Here is a 19,504-nt window from a genome sequence, read left to right as displayed (position 1 = left end):
TATTTTCACAAGAAGGAACGCGATTTTTACAAAGATAGTCTGTTTCAGTGTAAGAAGCCTTGTTTTGCTTTGCACTGCATTTATTCCCGACTTTTATAAAGTTCAGAATTTTGTGAAACAAGTGGTTTGAAAGGGCTTACTTTATATAGTATTTGCAGCTTGGAAACAGACCGTTGAACACAACAGGTCCAGGTCTCCTTCCACCCTCTTTATCTTCTTGACTTGCTTATCTGTTTTATTTAGAGATTCGGTGTGGAATAGGCCCTTTGAGTCACACTGCTCAGCAACCCCCGACGTTCCTGATGTACCCCTAACCTAATCACAGGACAATTTACAATGACCAGTTAACTTACCAAGTATGTCTTTGGGCTGTGGGAGGACATCGGAGGACTGGAAAAACCCACACAAAGGATGTTGGGATTGATCTTCGAACTCCGATGTCCCGAGCTGTAATAGCATCCTGTTGACTGCTACGCTACCGTGGCACCTTATACCTTTCTATACCTAAAGTTATTCTATACCTTTCTTCCTCTGCTTAATTGAACTTCTACCATTTGAGATGGTGGAAGTTATGGAGAATTATGCACTTCTCTAGCCCTGTAACTTCTGGTGATGCCCCCCTCCCCACCCAACATTCCCCATTCCCTTTTCCCTCTCTCACCCTATCTCCATATCTGCCCATCACCTCCCTTTGGCATTCCTCCCCCTTTTTTTCCTTCCATGGCCTTCTGTCCTTTCCTATCAGACTCCCCCTTCTGCCCTGTGTCTCTTTCACCAATCAACTTCCCAGCTCTTTACTTCACCCCTCTCCCTGCCAGTTTCACCTTTCACCTTATGTTTCTTCCTCCCCTCCCTCTATCTTTTAACTCTGTTTTTTCTCCAGTCCTGATGAAACATATTCCATAGATGCTGCCTGGCCGCCTTCTGAGTTCCTCCAGCATTTTGTGTATGTTGCCAGTTACTGCTGAATTCCTTTTGGATTTGTTTGATGCTCTATTTATTGTATCTAATTGAGTCTCCTGAATGGCACATCTTCTCAGCATCTAAGAATCTGTCAGATCACCCTCAGTTATTTTCCTATGGGGAAAAAATACTCCACTCCATTTCACCCTTTGCTGATTATTATCTCTTGATTTTGGTGTTGTTCTCATAAATCTCTTTTGCATTTTAGAGATTTACAACGGAGAAATAGATTCTTCTGCCCATTAGTGTCCATGCTACCCATCTGAGCTAATCCAATTTACCAACACTTGGTGTGTAGCCTTCAATAGCTTGATGGTCATTTAGATATCTAAACATTTTTAGGTTCCACCTCTGTCACCTCCTGGGCAGTGCACTTAAAACTCCAGTTCCCCTCTGAATGAAATTTTATTGTCCTCTCCATAACCTGACTCCTAACCTCGAACCTTTCTCTGGTGTCTGGATACTTCTGCAGTGGGGCCTACGGTGTCATTGCCTCTCATAATTCTCTCATAAATCTGTCCCATGGTAAAATCCTGGTGAGTCTCCACTGTACTGTACTCAGATGACCCCAAACTGCAGTTAAATCATTGCAGGTGATTTTTAAAAAAAAACTTTTCTTCCATTCCATGCCACATTTAATGAAGACTACTATCTCGTATGCTCTTTTTTAAACCACCTTATCTACTTATGCTGCCATGTTTAGAGACCTTTGCATTTTCTTCAGTGCTCGTTACATAATGCAGACCTGAGCCGTTCGCAGTATTCCATGTGGTCAGACTAGGATTATAAGACAAAGCAGAATTAAGCTATTCAACCCATCAAGTCTGCTCAAACTTCACAGCTTTCAGTAAAGAGCAAAGCAGTACTCAGATACTTAGCATTGACTCTCCACAATGACCTTATGATTCCTGATGATCTAACATGCATCATCTGGTGTCATTTAAGTAACACATCCCTGGCACCCTACAAATGTTTAGTTGGCTGACCAATTTTATGAAACTGTAATAATCTACTGCATTCCTGTTGAAAGGAGAGCTGAATCTCAGAAGGTATGTGTGTGTGCCGCCAATATCATTATGTTAGCCTTGTGAGGTTAATGTCAGATTTAATTTCTCTCACACCTCCTAAAGATGATTTTAGGTAAGGTACTGTGTGAGCATGGATTTGTGTTTGCCTTTCATAGGCCCATTAGTACTAGGTGCTCACTTCTTCCACTTGGACTTCGTGGTGCTGGAATATATTAAAGTGGTTTATGTTTTTTCTCTGCAGTTGCTTTCTTTGATGAAGTGGGACAATTCCTCTACCTCTCCAACACCTCATTTCCATTGAATTGTTTCCTTCCCCTTCCATCTATACCACGTTCACAGAGCAAATAAAATGGATTTGTAAAGGGAAAAGCACCACTTTGCTCCCAAACAAATGCTTTTAACAAACATGGCTGCAGTCATCTCATGTTTTCTTTTATCAAGAGGTGATTACTTAGTGGATTGCATACATTACAGTCTTGTGATACAGAGTATATCCATTACTAAGTCTTTGTCTTTGATCTGATATTGTCAGGTTTCAGAACTGGGTACCAGTGTGTCATCATGCTCTTTCTAATCCCCTTCATTCTTTGCTATCTCTAGTGCTCCCCTATGCTGCCTGAATTTCCACAGATCTCCCTTGTACTAGAACTCAAAAGGCCTCTTTTCTCCAGCACATCTTCCACCTCTTGACTCTGTGCCCCAGTCGTTCAAAATATCAGAATGGAGGCTGGAGATTTAGAAATACTGAGCGGGTCTGGCAGTATCAGTGGAATGACCCAAGTCAAGAACCTCGCATCAGAGTTGGAAGGTTGGACTTGGCTTTTGAGCAACAACACATGGAGGGAAAGGGTGATGAGGAGGGAAGAACAAAATGGAAAGTCTGGACAGAAGAGATGAAATGATAGAAGGTGTGAAATCATGAGGTGATTGGAGAGGGATAAGATGCCATGATGCTAAAAGCACCTCAGGGTGCAGGGTTCAGAGTTTAACTCCAACGCTGCCTGTAAGGAGTTTGTACGTCCTCCCCATGAACGCGTGGGTTTCCTCCGGGTGCTCTGCTTTCCTCCCACGTTCCAAAGCTGTTCTCATGAGTCGGTTAATTGGTCTTTGTAAATTGTCCTGTAATTAGGCTGGGGTTAAATAGATGGGTTGCTGGGTGTTGGAGCTGTTCTACGTTATATCTCTTAAATAAGATAAAAATAGAAATATTTCAGATTGGTCATGGTGATGCCTGGCCTGAATGTTTTTATTTCAGATTTCTAGCATCTATATCTTCCCATTAATGAGAATCCAATTGAACCAGCTTATAGGTAGGGATCCCCTGAAACTTGTTTACGGTTGAATACTTCTACAATCATATTTCTGTATTTAAGCTTTTATTCTGCTGTCTCATACTCAAACACACAATTTGTCCATATTTGCACTTCCATTATTCACTTTGTTGAGATCTTTGCACTTGATGATTGCTGATGACTTGACCTTAAGCCATTCAACACTGTTTTTCATGAAATATCTAATTAAATTTAAAGTTTGGTCTGTCACATTCATTATTATAATAAGCTGAAGATTTATTGATTGTTATGTATCTATAATGTTCATGTTTTCCATTTGTTAGGACACTGTGAACCATTTATTGCTGATTTTCATAGACAACAGTCCTGTGAGTATTACTGATTTAAAATACATTCTTCCAAAGAAAGTCTGACCTAATTTTTATGTGTCCTTTAGTATTCAGCTATTTTCAAGTACTATCAGCCATCCAAATGGTTGAGGTTATACTCCTATCATTGCAGAAGCTGTTACAAAGACAATGCTAATTGCCAGTGTGTGAGCTTTAAAGTGTCACCCTGCTGCATTTGTTTGAAAAAGGCAGGAATAAATCTAGCTTCCTCATAATGAGAACCAGTATGAAATGGCAGTTCCAAGCTCAAGTCTGTCAGAGATTCTGTTTTCAAAGAGGCATTATAAATTACCAACTGTCTTGTTGCCATTAACTGCTGGAGCTGATGTGACACAGACAGACATACTTTATCGATCCCGAGAGAAATTGGGTTTCGTTACAGCCACACCAACCAAGAATAGTGAAGAAATACAGCGATATAAACCATAAATAATTAAATAATAATAATTTAATCATGCCCAGTGGAAATAAGTCCAGGACCAGCCTATTGGCTCAGGGTGTCTGACACTCCGAGGGAGGAGTTGTAAAGTTTGATGGCCACAGGTAGGAATGACTTCCTATGACGCTCAGTGTTACATCTCGGTGGAATGAGTCTCTGGCTGAATGTACTCCTGTGCCTAACCAGTACGTTATGGAGTGGATGGGAGTCATTGTCCAAGATGGCATGCAACTTGACAGCATCCTCTTTTCAAACACCACCACCAGAAAGTCCAGTTCCACCCCTACAACATCACTGGCCTTACAAATGAGTTTGTTGATTCTGTTGGTGTCTGCTACCCTCAGCCTGCTGCCCCAGCACACAACAGCAAACATGATAGCACTGGCCACCACAGCCTCATAGAGCATCCTCAGCATCGTCCGGCAGATGTTAAAGGACCTCAGTCTCCTCAGGAAGTGGAGATGGCTCTGACCCTTCTTGTAGACAACCTCAGTGTTCTTTGACCAGTCTAGTTTATTGTCCATTCGTATCCCCAGGTATTTGTAATCCTCCGCCATGTCCACATTGACCCCTTGGATGGAAACAGGGGTCACCAGTGCCTTAGCCCTCCTCAGGTCCACCACCAGCTCCTTAGTCTTTTTCACATTAAGCTGCAGATGATTCTGCTCACACCATGTGACAAAGTTTCCCACCGTAGCCCTGTACTCGGCCTCATCTCCCTTGCTGATGCATCCAACTATGGCAGAGTCATCAGAAAACTTCTGAAGATGGCAGGACTCTGTGTTGTAGTTGAAGTCCGAGGTGTAGATGGTGAAGAGAAAGGGAGACAGGACAGTCCCCTGTGGAGCCCCAGTGCTGCTGACCACTCTGTCTGACACACAGTGTTGCAAGCGCACGTACTGTGGTCTGCCAGTCAGGTAATCAATAATCCATGACACCAGGGAAGCATCCACCTGCGTCACTGTCAGCTTCTCACCCAGCAGAGCAGGGCGGATGGTGTTGAACGCACTGGAGAAGTCAAAAAACATGACCCTCACAGTGCTCGCCAGCTTGTCCAGGTGGGCGTTGACACGGTTCAGCAGGTAGACGATGGCATCCTCAACTCCTAGTAGGGGCTGATAGGCGAACTGGAGGGGGTCTAAGTGTGGCCTAACCATAGGCGGGAGCTGCTCTAGAACAAGTCTCTCCAGGGTCTTCATGATGTGGGAGGTCAATGCCACTGGTCTGTAGTCACAGTAATTGAGTCAGAGCACAGCAGTACAGATAAAGGCCTTTTGGCCCAATCAGCTCACATTAATTATGGTGCCCACCCAGCTAGTCCAAATTTCCTGCATCCAGCTTGTATCCCCTTAAACTCAGCCCCTCCATGTATTTCTTAAATGACACTATTGTACCTTTCCCTGGCAGCTCATTCTATATACTCTCCACACTGGAAAAAGTTTCCCTCAAATGGTGGTCGATCCTACTGCTCAATTCCCTTCAGTAACTTCACCACAGATGTCAGGCTGACTAGCCTGCAGTTCCCTGGCTTGTCCTTGCTACCCTTAAACAGAACAACATTAGCCATTTCCCAGTCTTTGGGAACTTCACCTGTGGCTAACAATTAAGAAAATGTCTCCAATTCTTTAGCATCCCACAGTCTGGATGAACTCCATCAGACCCCGGGAATCTGTTTGCCTTAATGGCTGCAAGTACCTTCTCCCTGGTAATATGAATGTCCTCCAAAACATCTCCACTTGTTTCACTTATTCTGAGCAATCATTACTTTCTCCTCTGTAAAGAGAGATAACTTTCCTTAGTCTTACCTGCCAGATCAGTCTCATGCTCCTGCTTTGCCCTCCTGATTTCCCTCTTGAATATTTATAATCATTTTGTGATCAAAGGATTCTCTCTCCTCGACTTCCTCAACCCAATGTATTCTTCCTTTTTCTTGGTCAGAACCTCTAGATTTCTCATCAACAAAACTTCCCTAAACTTGCCAGGTGTACCCTCCACCCTAACAGGAACATGCTGCTTTTGGTTTCTTGGTATCACAGTGTTGAAAGCTTCCATTTGCTATTGTCCCTTTCCCTTCATACAGGCTGATCCAATCAACCTCTGTTAGATTCTTGCTAATTCCCCCAAAACTGGTCCTGCACCGGTGAACTGGACCTGGCCTATTCCATTGCTGTCTTAAAACTAAGAATTATAGTCACTAGAGCCAAAGTGCTCGCTGACTGTCACTTTGGCTGCACTGCCTCATTCCCCTAAAGGAGGTTCAGTATTGTAACTCCCAAGCAGGGCCCTCTGTACATTGACTTATGAAACTTTCCTGGGTACATTTCTACCCCATCCAGACCCTTAACACGCTGGGTAGTCTAGTCAGTGTAGGGAATAAAGTCTGCCACTAATACAACCCCTTTTATTCTTAAAACTATTAGCAATTTTTCTACACACCTGCTCTTGCTGAATACCGGGGGGGGGGGGGGTGTCTATTATACAGCCCCACTAGGGTGACTCTCTTCTTTTTAAGTTCTATCAATCTGGCCTTACTGGACAACACCCCAAGAAGGCCATCTCTAAACACTGCTGTCATGTTCTCCATACTAAAAATGCACTCCTCATTCGTTAGATATCCTGAGGACATTCAGCTGCAGCTCCAGTTCCTTGACCTGGTCTGTCAGGAGCTGCAGCTGGGTATACTCCCTACAGGTGGTGTCATCAGGGAGATACTGAGGTTCCCTGACTTCCCACAGCGTGAAGGAGGAGTATTCTACAGCCCTGACTACCATCTTACCTACACTGAATCAAGTACTAAGGATCAACAGTAAAATTAAACCTTCTTTCCTTACCTGTGCGCCCTTTTTAAAGATCCACTCTCTTTCCAAACACCTGGGCCACTTGCTCAGCCTCCCCCCTCTATAGCCTCAGCTCCCACTCCTACACTGGCCCATACTGGCAATGGCCACTCTACTTCACCCTACCTTTTTATTTGCTGCTGTTAATTAGCCATTCAACTATTAGTCAATCTTGCCTCCTAAATTCCTGTAAAATACAATTCACAAGTACCCCCTGAGACCTACTTTTTCAAAGCTTTCTTGTGACAAGTGAAGTTGTAGTTTGTTTTAATAACAAAGGGAAAGTCGCCTTTTGGGAGCTGATTCCTGTTGGGATTTTGAAAATGTTGTTGAGACCAGTATGTAACAGGGGGCCGGAGTTACAACTGAAACCATTAACAATGCATGTCAATTGTATTATTTTCTCCAAGCTATTCTAGGGAAAATAAAGCAGGTGTTTTTCTATAAAGTAGCTGCTTACATCTGTCTCACAGAAAGCTCTCAACTCAATCTCTCTGGTTGGGATGCTGATACTTTACTAACTTCTCCTTACTCTGACCACTTGCATATCAGCTCTAGATTTTTCTTGAGTCCTGGGGACCAGAAACTGTCTCAATCAAGAGTAAGGTATGAGAGGGTGCAGAGTGATAGTCAGCCCACTATGAATGAACCAACCTGTGAAAAACCTTCTGAAATTGTAAAGACAGTGACAGGCCTGTATGTGCAAGTACCGTGCATGAGTGATATAGAGTGACAAACCTGTCCCAGTCAGTATGGTGCCCCAGAGTTACACAGCAACGGATCTGTCTGCACCGGTACCTCATGGAGGTCGGTGTTCCACAAGGATCTGTTCTGGGACCTTTCCTCTTCATGACTTTTATAAATGACCCGAATGAAGAAGTACAAGGGTGGGTTAGTAAGTTTGCTGATGACACAAAGATTGGGGGTGTTGTGGATAGACTAGAGGGTTGTCAAAGGACATCCATAGGATGCAGAACTGGGCTGCGAGGTGGCAGTTGGCGTTCAACATGGTTAAGTGTGAAGTGGTTCATTTTGGTAGGTCAAATTTGGATACAGAATATAGTATTAATGGTAAGACTCTTGGCAGTGTGGAGTATCACTGGGATCTTGGGGTCCGTGTCGATAGGACACTCAAAGCTGCTGCACAGGTTGACAGTGTTGTTAAGAAGGCGTATGGTGTGATGGCATTCATCAGCTGTGGGATTGAGTTCAAGAGCAGTGAGGTAATGTTGCAGCTATATAAGACCTTAGTCAGACCCCACTTGGAGTACTGTGCACACCCCACTACAGGAAGGACGTGGATACAATAGAGAGAGTGTGGACGAGATTTATAAGGACGTTGCCTGGATTGGAGAGAATGCCTTATGAGAGTAGGTTGAGTGAACTTGGCCTTTTCTCCTTGGAGTGATGGAGGATGAGAGGTGACCTGATGGAGGTGTATAAGATGATGAGAGGCGTTGATCGTGTAGATAGGCAGAAGCTTTCACCCAGGTTGAAATGGCCAACATGAGGGTGTATAGTTTTAAGGTGCTTGGAAGTAGGTACAAGGGAGAGTGTAAGTTTTTCTCACAGAGAATGGTGGGTGCATGGAATGCACTGCTGGAGACAGTGGTGGAGGCTGATACAATAGGGTCTTCTAAGAGACTCTTCAATACAGTGGCGTGCAAAAGTTTGGGCACCCCTAGTCAAAATTTCTGTTACTGTGAATAACTAAGCGAGTAAAAGATGACCTAATTTCTAAAGGGCATAAAGTTAAAGATGACACATTTCTTTAGTATTTTAAGCAAGATTACTTTTTTATTTCCATCTTTTACAGTTTCAAAATAACAAAAAGGGAAAAGGGCCTGATGCAAAAGTTCGGACACCTTGCACGGTCAGTAATTAGTAACACCCCCTTTGGCAAGTATCACAGCTTGTAAACGCTTTCTGTAGCCAGCTAAGAGTCTTTCAATTCTTGTTTGGGGGATTTTTGCCCATTCTTCCTTGCAAAAAGGCTGTGAGATTCTTGGGCCATCTTGCATGCACTGCTCTTTTGAGGTCTGTCCACAGATTTTCGATGATGTCAGGGGACTGTGCAGGCCATGGCAAAACCTTCAGCTTGCGCCTCTTGAGGTAATCCATTGTGGATTTTGAGGTATGTTTAGGATCATTACCCTGTTGTAGAAGCCATCCTCTTTTCATCTTCAACTTTTTTGTTTACAGACGGTGTGATGTTTGCTTCCAGAATTTGCTGGTATTTAATTGAATTCATCTTCCCTCAGTGAAATGTTCCCCATGCCACTGGCTGCAACACAAGCCCAAAGCATGATCGATCCACTCCCGTGCTTAACAGTTGGAGAGGTGTTCTTTTCATGAAATTCTGCACTCTTTTTTCTCCAAACATACCTTTGCTCATGGCGGCCTAGAAGTTCCATTTTAACTTCATCAGTACACAGGATTTGTTTCCAAAATGCATCAGGCTTGTTTAGATGTTCCTTTTCAAACTTCTGATGCTGAATTTTGTGGTGAGGACACAGGAAAGGTTTTCTTCTGATGACTTTTCCATGAAGGTCATATTTGTGCAGGTGTCACTGCACAGTAGAACAGTGCACCACCACTCCAGAGTCTGCTAAATCTTCCTGAAGGTCTTTTGCAGTCAAACGGGGGTTTTGATTTGTCTTTCTAGCAATCCTACGAGCAGTTCTCTCGGTAAGTTTTCTTGGTCTTCCAGACCTCAACTTGACCTCCACCGTTCGTGTTAACTGCCATTTATTAATTATATTACAAACTGAGGAAACGGTTACTTGAAAATGCTTTGCTATCTTGTTATAGCCTTCTCCTGCTTTGTGGGCATCAATTATTTTAATTTTCAGAGTGCTAGGCAGCTGCTTAGAGGAGCCCATGGCTGCTGATTGTTGGGACAAGGTTTGAGGAGTCAGGGTATCTATAAAACTTTGAAATTTGCATCACCTGGCCTTTCCTAACGATGACTGTGAACAAGCCATAACCCTAACAAACTAAATAAGGTCTAGACCTTGGTAAAAGTTATCTGAGAGCTCAAATCTCTTGGGGTGCCCAAACTTTTGCATGGTTCTCCTTTCCTTTTTTCCCCCCACTCTAAAATAGTACAAAAAATACACTAATCTTGCTTAAAATGTTGAAAAGAATGTTTCATCTTTAACTTTAAGACTTTTGGAAATCAGTTAATCTTCTACTCACTTAACTATTCACAGTAACAGAAATTTTGACCGGGGTGCCCAAACTTTTTCATGCCACTGTAGGTACATGGAGCTTAGAAAAATAGAGGGCAATTCTATGCAATTTCTAGAGTAGGTTACATGGTCGGCACAACATTGTGGGCGGAAGAGCCTGTATGTGCTGTAGATTTCTATGTTCTAGTCCTAGTATGATAAGAGTCAGACCTGTCCCTACCAGTCCAGTCTCTCCTGTCCTGTCTGTCCTGGTGTGGTAGTGACAGACTGTCCCCTCTAGTACTGAACCCTAGTATCAAACACTGACAAACTTTGCTCCACTGCCAGTGTGACCCATTGTAATAGAGTGACCGATGTCCGCTCGTTAAGAGCACCAAATTTCTTGGTGTTCACTTGGCGGAGAATCTCACCTGGTCCCTCAACACCAGCTCCATAGCCAAGAAAGCCCAGCAGTGTCTCTACTTTCTGCGAAGGCTGAGGAAAGTCCATCTCCCACCCTCCCATCCTCACCACATTCTACAGAGGATGTATCGAGAGCTTCCTGAGGTTTGGGAATTGCACCGTCTCGGATTGCAAAACCCTGCAGCGGATAGTGAGGTCAGCTGAAAAGATCATTGGGGTCTCTATTCCTGCTATTACAGACATTTACACCACACGCTGCATCCGCAAAGCTAACAGTATTGTGAAGGACCCCACACACCCCTCGTACAAACTTGTCTCCCTCTTGCCATCTGGTAAAAGGTACCGAAGCATTTGGGCTCTCACGACCAGACCGTGCAATAGTTTCTTCCCCCAAGCCATCAGACTCCTCAATACAGGTTTCCCCCGCAATCCGAAGGTAGAGCGTTCCTGAGAAATCATTTGTAAACCGAAATGTCGTAAGTCGAAGAAGCAATTACCATTAATTTATATGGGAAAAATTTTTGAGCATTCCCAGACCCAAAATAAACCTACCAAATTAAAACAAATAACACATAAAACCTAAAATAACACTAACATATAGTAAAAGCAGGAATGATATGATAAATACACCCTATATAAAGTAGAAATATTGTAGATACAGTATAGTTTCACTTATCAATCTCGGGAAGACAGCGAGCCAAAATCAATTTGGAGGAAATAAAATCGGCATGTACACATGTACGTATGCAGATACGTACGCACGTACACGCATGCGCAAACAACTGCCCGCACAAGGCTTCACGGTCATTGTAGTCTTTCTCGGGGTAAACACATGTATAAAGCGGGCGTCTTTTTTTCGTAACAGCGAGTTGTTGTAAAGCGAACTTTCAAAAAGCGGGGGTCACCTGTACCCACAGTCTAGACTGACATCTACATCGTTTATTATTATATTGTAATTTGCCCTATACTGTGCCTGTTGTCTTGTTTATTAATTATTGTACTGCCCTGCATGTTTTGTGCACTTTATGTAGGTCTGTGTAGGTCTGTAGTCTAGTGTAGCTTTTATGTTGTTTTACGTAGTCTAGTGTAGGCTCGTGCTGTCTCACATAGTCCAGTGTAGTTTTGTGTTGTTTCATGTAGCACCAGGGTCCTGGAGGAATGTTGTTTTGTTTTTACTGTGTGCTGTACCAGCAGTTTATCGTTGAAATGACAATAAACTTGACTTGACAACTGTAGCCCTCTGTTATATGGTTCCAGGCCCATTCTGACCAGGACTGTAGCCCAACGTTATCAAGTGACAGACCTGTTCCTATAAGTATCATATTGCAGTGACGGACCCAACCCCTCTATGCTGTAGATCATTGTTAGATGGAATAGGAGCTAGTGCTGTACTGCGTGTCAAATTTTGTACTTTGAATGTTTAAGCTAACGTCATTGTATGGCATGCCTTTATTGATCTTGATGAAAATGTTTTAAATATAAAACTCCGTCTAAAAATTTTTTGCTAATTTCATATAACATTTCTGTTGTTAGCCGGAGCCAGCAACTGAACCTCCCTCTCCCTTGGTCCCCTTCCTGCAGAGATATGCTGTTGGCAGAAATAAAACCCAGTCGGTGAGATGTAAAACCTTTCTTTTGATCATTGTGTTGTGGTTTGTAATCAATTACGTTTTGCAGTAGTTATCATCTAGCATTTCTACTGGCATGCCACTTATGTATTGGTCACACTTGAATAATATTTGTAACCATGGATGTTTTAAACAAAACACTCAAGGAAATTGTGACATTAAAGAATGTATAGTTTTCTACTCAGCCCCATTCTGCTGAAGATATTTTGTTTAAGTTTAATGAGCATCTCAAGACACAAGAGTATACCTCCTATCAGAAATCTTAGCAATTGGGACCTGATTTTCCCTGCTGCCTTTAGTTCTACTTCTCCATCGAGGGTGCATTCAGAGTCAGCTGGCTTACATCAGGAGGGGACTGATCGTTGGACCTCCCTGGTGTGAATGGTTTGGTTGCAAAGATCCCAGGATGCTACATTTAAGCTGCAGAATTCTTCTGTATGTAATCTGCTGTAACACAGGAATTCCTGAACATAATTGGCATGCTTTGTTTGGATAGTTGTTGAGGTATTATTTTACTGTTTGGTGTTTGGTCTCACCACATGTTATTGCCATGTTGCCTGGGAAAGGGTTGAACTAATAATGTTTGACTGCACTACATCATAACTGGACAATCTTTCCAAATCTCAGCAATGACTACATTTTTTTTTCATTTTTTTAATTAGTTTTTCAAAACATTTTACAAAATTAAAAACCCCAAATCCCAATGAGGAGCATTAATACAGTGCAAGATTAAGCATACGATAACGATATGCTACAAAGGAAGAGAATTTAACAAAAAAGCACATAAATTAAAGACAAGTGAGCTTAGTGTCCTCCCCAAGCCCCACAACACAAGAAAAAAACAACAACTCCAGACCAGCCACCACACAGTATAAAGAGTATAAGTCCGGACAGTCAAACTCCCAGACTGTGAATACACTTAGTAACAGAGGATAATAATGCCTACTACCAGAAAAAAAGAAGGGAGCTGAAAGCAAGGGACCAAAAAGAAGAAGAAAAAAAGAAAAAAAACCAAAAAACCCTAGTCAAGAGGAAGGTTATGAAAGTACTCGATAAAAGGTCCCCAGACCTTATGGAACTTTAGATCCGAATTAAGAACTGAATAATGAATTTTTTCGAGGTCCAAGCAGGCCATAATGTCGTTAAGCCATTGCGCATGAGTGGGCGGGGCAACATCTCTCCATCTAAGGAGGATCAAGCGTCTCGCCAGGAGAGAGGCAAAGGATAGTATTCGGCATTTGGTCGGACCCAGACATAAATCTGTCTCACCCCAAAAACCGAACAGAGCAATTAAGGGGTTAGGTTCTAGGTGCTGATTCAGAATACCCGATAATGTAGTGAAGACATCTTTCCAGAATTTCTCCAAGCTAGGACAGAACCAGTACATATGGATGAGAGAGGCCACGCCCCTCTTGCATTTATCACAGAGCGGACTAATGCCAGGGTAGAATCGAGATAGTTTAGATTTAGACATATGGCTCTATGAACAATCTTAAACTGTAAGAGGCAATGGCGAGCACAAAGGGAGGTTGAGTTAACCAATTTGAGAACTGAGTTCCAGCTCTCCTCGGATAAGGAGATATTTAAATCCTGCTCCCAGGCCATTTTAATTTTATCCACAGGGGCCCGTCGTAAGGCTGCTATTTTATCTCGGATAATTGAAATTAAACCTTTACCTAGTGGAGTAATGGAAAGAAATAGGTCCATAGCATTTTTCGCAGGCATTTCAGGAAAGATAGGAATTAAAGGAGCAGTAAAGTGTCGGATTTGGAGATATCTGAAAAAGTGAGCGTTAGGCAGGTTGAACTTAACGGAGAGCTGCTGAAAAGAAGTGAAGCGATTATCAATGAAGAGATCTTCAAAATGTCTAATGCCCTTCCTGTACCAAACATGGAATGCTGAATCGTACGTAGTAGGTAAAAAAAGGTGATTATGTGCGACAGGGCTAGAAACGGAAAACCCCTGGAAACCATAGCATTTCCTGAACTGAGCCCATATACGCAAAGTGTGTCTAACCAGAGGATTAGCTATTGATCTGGGCAGACTGCTAGGGAGTGCAGAGCCAAGAAGTGCAGATATAGATAATTCTTTAGTGGAGCTCAACTCCATTGCCACCCAGTTAGGGCACTCGGGTTGACCGTGGAAGAAAGACCAGAAGGCAGCACAACGTATATGACTACATTTTTTGTTGCAATACAGCCATTAAACTGAGACCAGAGGAAGGCCATCCCTCCCTGACGAAGGGTCTCGGTCCGAAACGTCGACTGTACTTCTCCCTATAGATGCTGCCTGGCCTGCTGCATTCCACCAGCATTTTGTGTGTGTTGCCATCCCTCCCTCATGTCTGCTGCACTATCCAAAAGGGCGATCTGATGCTTCACCCTGAGTCATAGTCGTGCAGCATGGAAAGAGGTCCAATACAAATGTGCTGCCCAGGACACCTGTCTGATCTAATTCCATTTCCTGTGTTTGGAACACTTCTTATTCCTGTGCCTGTCCAATTACGATTTAAACACAGTGATGATACCTGCCTCTATCAGCACCTCTGGCAACTAATTCCATATACTCACCACCTTCTGTGGAAAAACTTGTGCTTCAGAACTCCTTTTAATATTTTTCCCCTCACCTTAACCCTGTATCCAATTTAAAATTACACTACCCTTTGAACAAAAGACTGTGTTTATTTACCTTGTTCCCTCCTAATTTTATAAACCCCTGCGGTCACCCCTCCTATGCTGCTGTGAGCTCAGTCAACCCATCCAATCTCTCCTTGTAACTAAAACCTTCCATTTCAGGCAACCTCCTGGTGAATCTCTTATGCTCTCGTCTGAGTGCTGCCAATCCTTTCTGTAGTATGTTGATCAGAACTACACATGGTATTCCAAGTGTGGGCAAACCACCTGCAACATGATGTCCTAACAAGCCATGTGCCTTAACTACCCTATCTACCTGTTTCACCATGAACTTGCACCCTGAGGTCCATCTGTATATTGGTGCTTCTAAGATCCCTGTCATTTATGTACATGTAGATGACTCAAAACGCTTTGCCTGTTGTCATGATTAAATTCTGTCTGCCACTGCTGCCCCCAGCTTTTCAGTTGATCTGTGTTCTTCTGTATCCTTTCACAACCATCTTTGCTGTCTTCTACTCCACCAGTGGTTTGTATCTTTGGCAAATCTATTGGATCACAGACATTCCCACCCAAGTTTTTTTTTATTAAACAACAAATGACAACCCCTGTGCTATGTCACTGTTACATACTTCTACTCAGAGATACAACCCTCTATCCCTACCCCAAATCAACTTACTACCAGATCAATTTTGGATCCAGTTTTCCAGACTACCTTGGATCCCTTATTCCCTAACTTTCTAGACCAGCCTACTGTGTGTCTCTTGTCACACGCCTGGCTGAATTTTTTCCTGACGTTTCCCTGTAACCCTGTTTTTTTTTGGTCTTAAGTGTATCCAAGGATGTTGCCACCAAAGCCCTGTGTGGTAAGGAGTTTCCAATGGCTTCTAGTTCGCTAGAAGAAATTCTTCCTCTCTTAAGTGGGTGTTCTCATATTCTGCCACCATGCTGCCTAGTTCTGGGCTCACCCATGAGAGGAAATATCCTCAACATTTATTGCTTCAGTAAGATGACCTTTCAGCCTACTAAATCCAGTGAGCAAATTCCCAGTTTTCTTTCAGGGATAATTCTGCCGTTCTTCAGATCGCCCTAGTGAACTTTTTATGAATGGCCTCCAGTGAAATATCTCCCTTTACTATTATTTCTGTTATTTAGAGATACAGCACGGTGACGAGCCCAAACTGCCAGTGTGAATTCTGTGATATGTTGATTGTTTGTCAGCCTGTTTGTGTGCAGTTTTTCACTGACTCTGTTATATTTCTTTGTTCTTCAGTGAACTCCAGCATGAAAATGAATCTCAGGGTAGTATACGGTGACATACCATACTGTGCAAAGTCTTGGGCACACGTATATAGCTAGGGTGCCTAAGACTTCTATGTATTGCATTGTACTGCAAAAAGAAAAGCAAATTTCATGACTTATGTGAGTGATGATAAATCTGATTCTGATATGGGTCCCTATTGTGGAATGAGAGTGGACAGGGGGCAGGGAGAGGAGAATCGTGGTTGGGAAAAGTGGAAGGGAGAGGGAAGCACCTGAGGTACATTCTGTTATGATCAATAAATCAACTGTTTGGAAACAAATGACCTTGCCTGGTGTCTCAGGGCTAGGTGTGTCTGAACTCAAACCAACCCCACCCCTGGCACTCCTTCTCTGTCACTTGTACCACACCCCTCCCACGGCGCTCCACCCTCGCCATTCCCAACATCTTTTGCATGATAATGCATTTACCTGAAAACTACGATGTATTTAATAATATAAAAAATTTTCATGACCGTGAAGATGAAGCTACTCACACATAATTCAATATTTTGCAATATTTCAAGCATTTCAAATGTGTTTAAAATTGATTTTATATTGTACTTGTTTAACTGCTTCGTCATGCTGTAAATGAAATACTGAGCATATGTTCTTTTTAAATTTCCCTAGGCCCTTAAACTTGAGCTGAAGGAAATAAGAAACCAGCAGGATCTGCTCTTCGGGTTCATGAACTTATTAAAGCAGGAGGGTGCAGTGCATGTCCTGCAGTTCTGTCTGGCTGTGGGTAAGATTAAGCAATGTGGGAAATGCTTGTCTGTGGGAAGTACCATGAAGGTTGATGCTTCTTGTCCACCTGACCAAGTTTTCTGTGAGACTTAGCAATTTGCAATGTTCTCTGCACACGTCTCCTGCCTTCTGACGACTGTTGAGGGAACACTACACGCACAACAGTTATACGCACCCTGTGCTGATGAGACATGGTGCATCGGTGACAAATATGTGAAAGTATCTGTGGATTGGCAGGTGATGAAAGGTCAAATGAAGTGAAATGTTGACTCTATTCCACTCTTCTCAGGCTGAGCACTTTGAGGCACTTTGCTTTGTTGAACGTACTGAATAAATGCAAATTGCTCTGTATTTTAACAGCTTAAATATGCAAAATAACTTAGATTCCTTCAGTTTCAAGAAGACAGGCTTCTGATATAAATAACAATAGTTTATTGATGGAGCACTTTTTATACAAACAATGTAATTCGAAGTGCTTTGTGATGAGATAAAGTGCAAACATGAAAGTAAAAGACAAAAAGGTGTTACTTAAAAGCTAGTTTAAATAAATAGACTTTAAAAGTGTCAATTGAGTTTGCTTCTCTTACAGTTTTAGGTATTCCACAGTTTAGGAGTGTAGTTCAAAAAAATTGACCTGCCAAATATCCTTTGAGGGAGCTTGTTTAAATCCAAGAGACCCGTGGAAGAAATATCTGATATAAATGGACAATAAGATAGAGTTAATGATGTATCGAAGTTTTTGAACCTGTTTAAATATCCTGTTGCTTCGCTGATATCTTCCCATACTTATCTCTCCTTCACCCAGATTCAGGTTTAAATTTATTTACGTCGTGTAAGTCAAGACATACATTGAAATGGTGGTTCACACCTAAGGATGTGCAGGTGGCAGCCGGCAAGTGTTACCGCACGTAACTCCACCAACATAGCATGCCCACAATGCTTGGCAGAACAACACCGAACACAACAAAATAAACCCACTAAGCACCAAAACAACAATAAATCAAACACAAAGTACACTGCAGATGCTGTGGTCAAATCAAGACGTACAAAAAAGCTGGATGAACTCAGCAGGTCGGGCAGCATCCGTTGAAAGAAGCAGTCAACGTTTTGGGTCAAGACCCTTCGTCAGGACTGAAGAAGGAGGGGACAGGGGCCCTATAAAGAAGGTGGGGGAAGGGGATAGGCAGGAGAGGTGAAGAAGGAATCTAAGGGGAAAGCACTATGGGTAGTAGAAGAAGGGCCCCTGCCCCTCCTCCTTTAGTCCTGACGAAGGGTCTCAACCCGAAAAGTTGACTGCTTCTTTCAACGGATGCTGCCAGACCTGCTGAGTTCATCCAGCTTGTTTGTACAATAAATCAAGCCCTTTTCCTCTCTCCCACCCTCCTGCCCTCCCCACATGCAGACAGGACCCCCTGGATCGAGCTCTGAGCGGTCCAACTGAGCAGCCCTCTTGCCTCCTGCTCGCATAGACATGCACTGACCTGGGACAGCCCAGTAAATGTGGAAGTTCTTTGTCCCCAAGTCTACATTGTAGTCTGGACTCGGGATATCCTTCGACTTCTTGTCCATATTGCTGTCATTTTGAGTGCAGAGCTGAGGTCTGAACTCGCCCCCTTCTTCTTACAGTTGCAAACTTTTGCTTCAACAGAAGAATTCAATGACAAGATCCTGTGTCCTGAGCTCACTGATGACGAGAAGCAGAATCTTCACAAGGAGGTGAAGGAAATCTATGAGACATATTGTCTTGATGAGAGCGTTGATAAAATCAAGTTCGATCCCTTTATTGTCGAAGAGATAAAACAGAGTAAGTTTGTCACAATAAAAATTCTGATTAAGGGAGTAATGAGTATTCATTTAGCAATGGGCTTAGAGTTTATCCATAGGTGTATGGCGCTAATGTTCCAGAATAGTTTGGATTTCTAAGTATGGCTTTGTTGAAGGGTGTAGGACTTGCTGTAACTTGGTCCTTGTTACACACTACTACCAATGAGTAATCCACCAATTTTACTTCCCTTGTTAATATAATTCAAGTTGCCATTTGTTAGCAGAAGCTTTGTCTGCACATTTGAATTTTTCTTTTAGGATTAGTGCTTGTGTCATTTTGTTTTTACGGTTTAGATATTGGTACTCAGCAAAGTTGTGATGAATTCAAGGTGTGAATTAGAATATTGAGCTACCCTGGTAGAGAGCCAGCACAGACATAATGTGCCAAGTGGCCTTCACTTGTGTGGTAACCAAGCTGTTATTCTGTAAAAAAAAGTAAAAATTGGATCGAATGAAAAATGCAAACATATTCCTGGATATGCTTTGATGTATTGTCAATGAAGTTTGCGAACAGGGTTTTAAAATAATGGGGTAATCGTTGAATAACTACTTTTTTTAAATTCTGATGATTTATGTTCTGAGTCTAATTCAGTTCAGTTGGTGTAGTGTCCCTGACAGCTGTACTCAGATGGTGGGTTGGATAAGGATCTGGGAAGCTCAGCAAAGACTGTAAGATAGCTCTGTGTTTGAAATGTTGTCTGGTTCTTATTTATTCAGATTGACCCTGAAGTCACTACTGTCGTTCTTTAAATAGTTGTCCATTCCTAGAATCACTAAATGTTCGTCTCACTATCTTTGAAGATTTTATTATAATTTAGTCTGAATATGCCATCCC

At 42.6% G+C, this 19,504-nt stretch overlaps 1 protein-coding gene across 9 annotated transcripts in view; it reads left to right on the top strand.

Annotated features, from left to right (window-relative positions):
• The window catches only part of snx14 (sorting nexin 14), a 143,110-nt gene that overhangs the window by 43,463 nt on the left and 80,143 nt on the right, over positions 1 to 19,504 (top strand). For 4 of the 9 annotated variants that reach the window (XR_012099682.1, XM_073051696.1, XM_073051694.1 and 1 more), the window contains exons 10-14: positions 3,607 to 3,651; positions 8,765 to 8,821; positions 12,075 to 12,155; positions 16,729 to 16,843; positions 18,494 to 18,649. Coding sequence is in view for 8 of the 9 variants with exons in the window: in XM_073051696.1 (XP_072907797.1) it covers positions 3,607 to 3,651; positions 8,765 to 8,821; positions 12,075 to 12,155; positions 16,729 to 16,843; positions 18,494 to 18,649 (454 nt within the window). In the remaining variant the exon portion in view is untranslated. The remainder of the gene's footprint in view (positions 1 to 3,606; positions 3,652 to 8,764; positions 8,822 to 12,074; positions 12,156 to 16,728; positions 16,844 to 18,493; positions 18,650 to 19,504) is intronic. The other 5 variants (XM_073051698.1, XM_073051697.1, XM_073051692.1 and 2 more) reach the window with 3 other exon arrangements.

This window comes from Hemitrygon akajei, chromosome 7 (genome assembly GCF_048418815.1).
Source record: "Hemitrygon akajei chromosome 7, sHemAka1.3, whole genome shotgun sequence".
Classification (NCBI taxonomy): Eukaryota; Metazoa; Chordata; class Chondrichthyes; order Myliobatiformes; family Dasyatidae; genus Hemitrygon; species Hemitrygon akajei.
The sequence above is the reverse complement of the archived record's forward strand: the minus strand, read 5'-3'. Positions and strand labels throughout refer to the sequence as shown.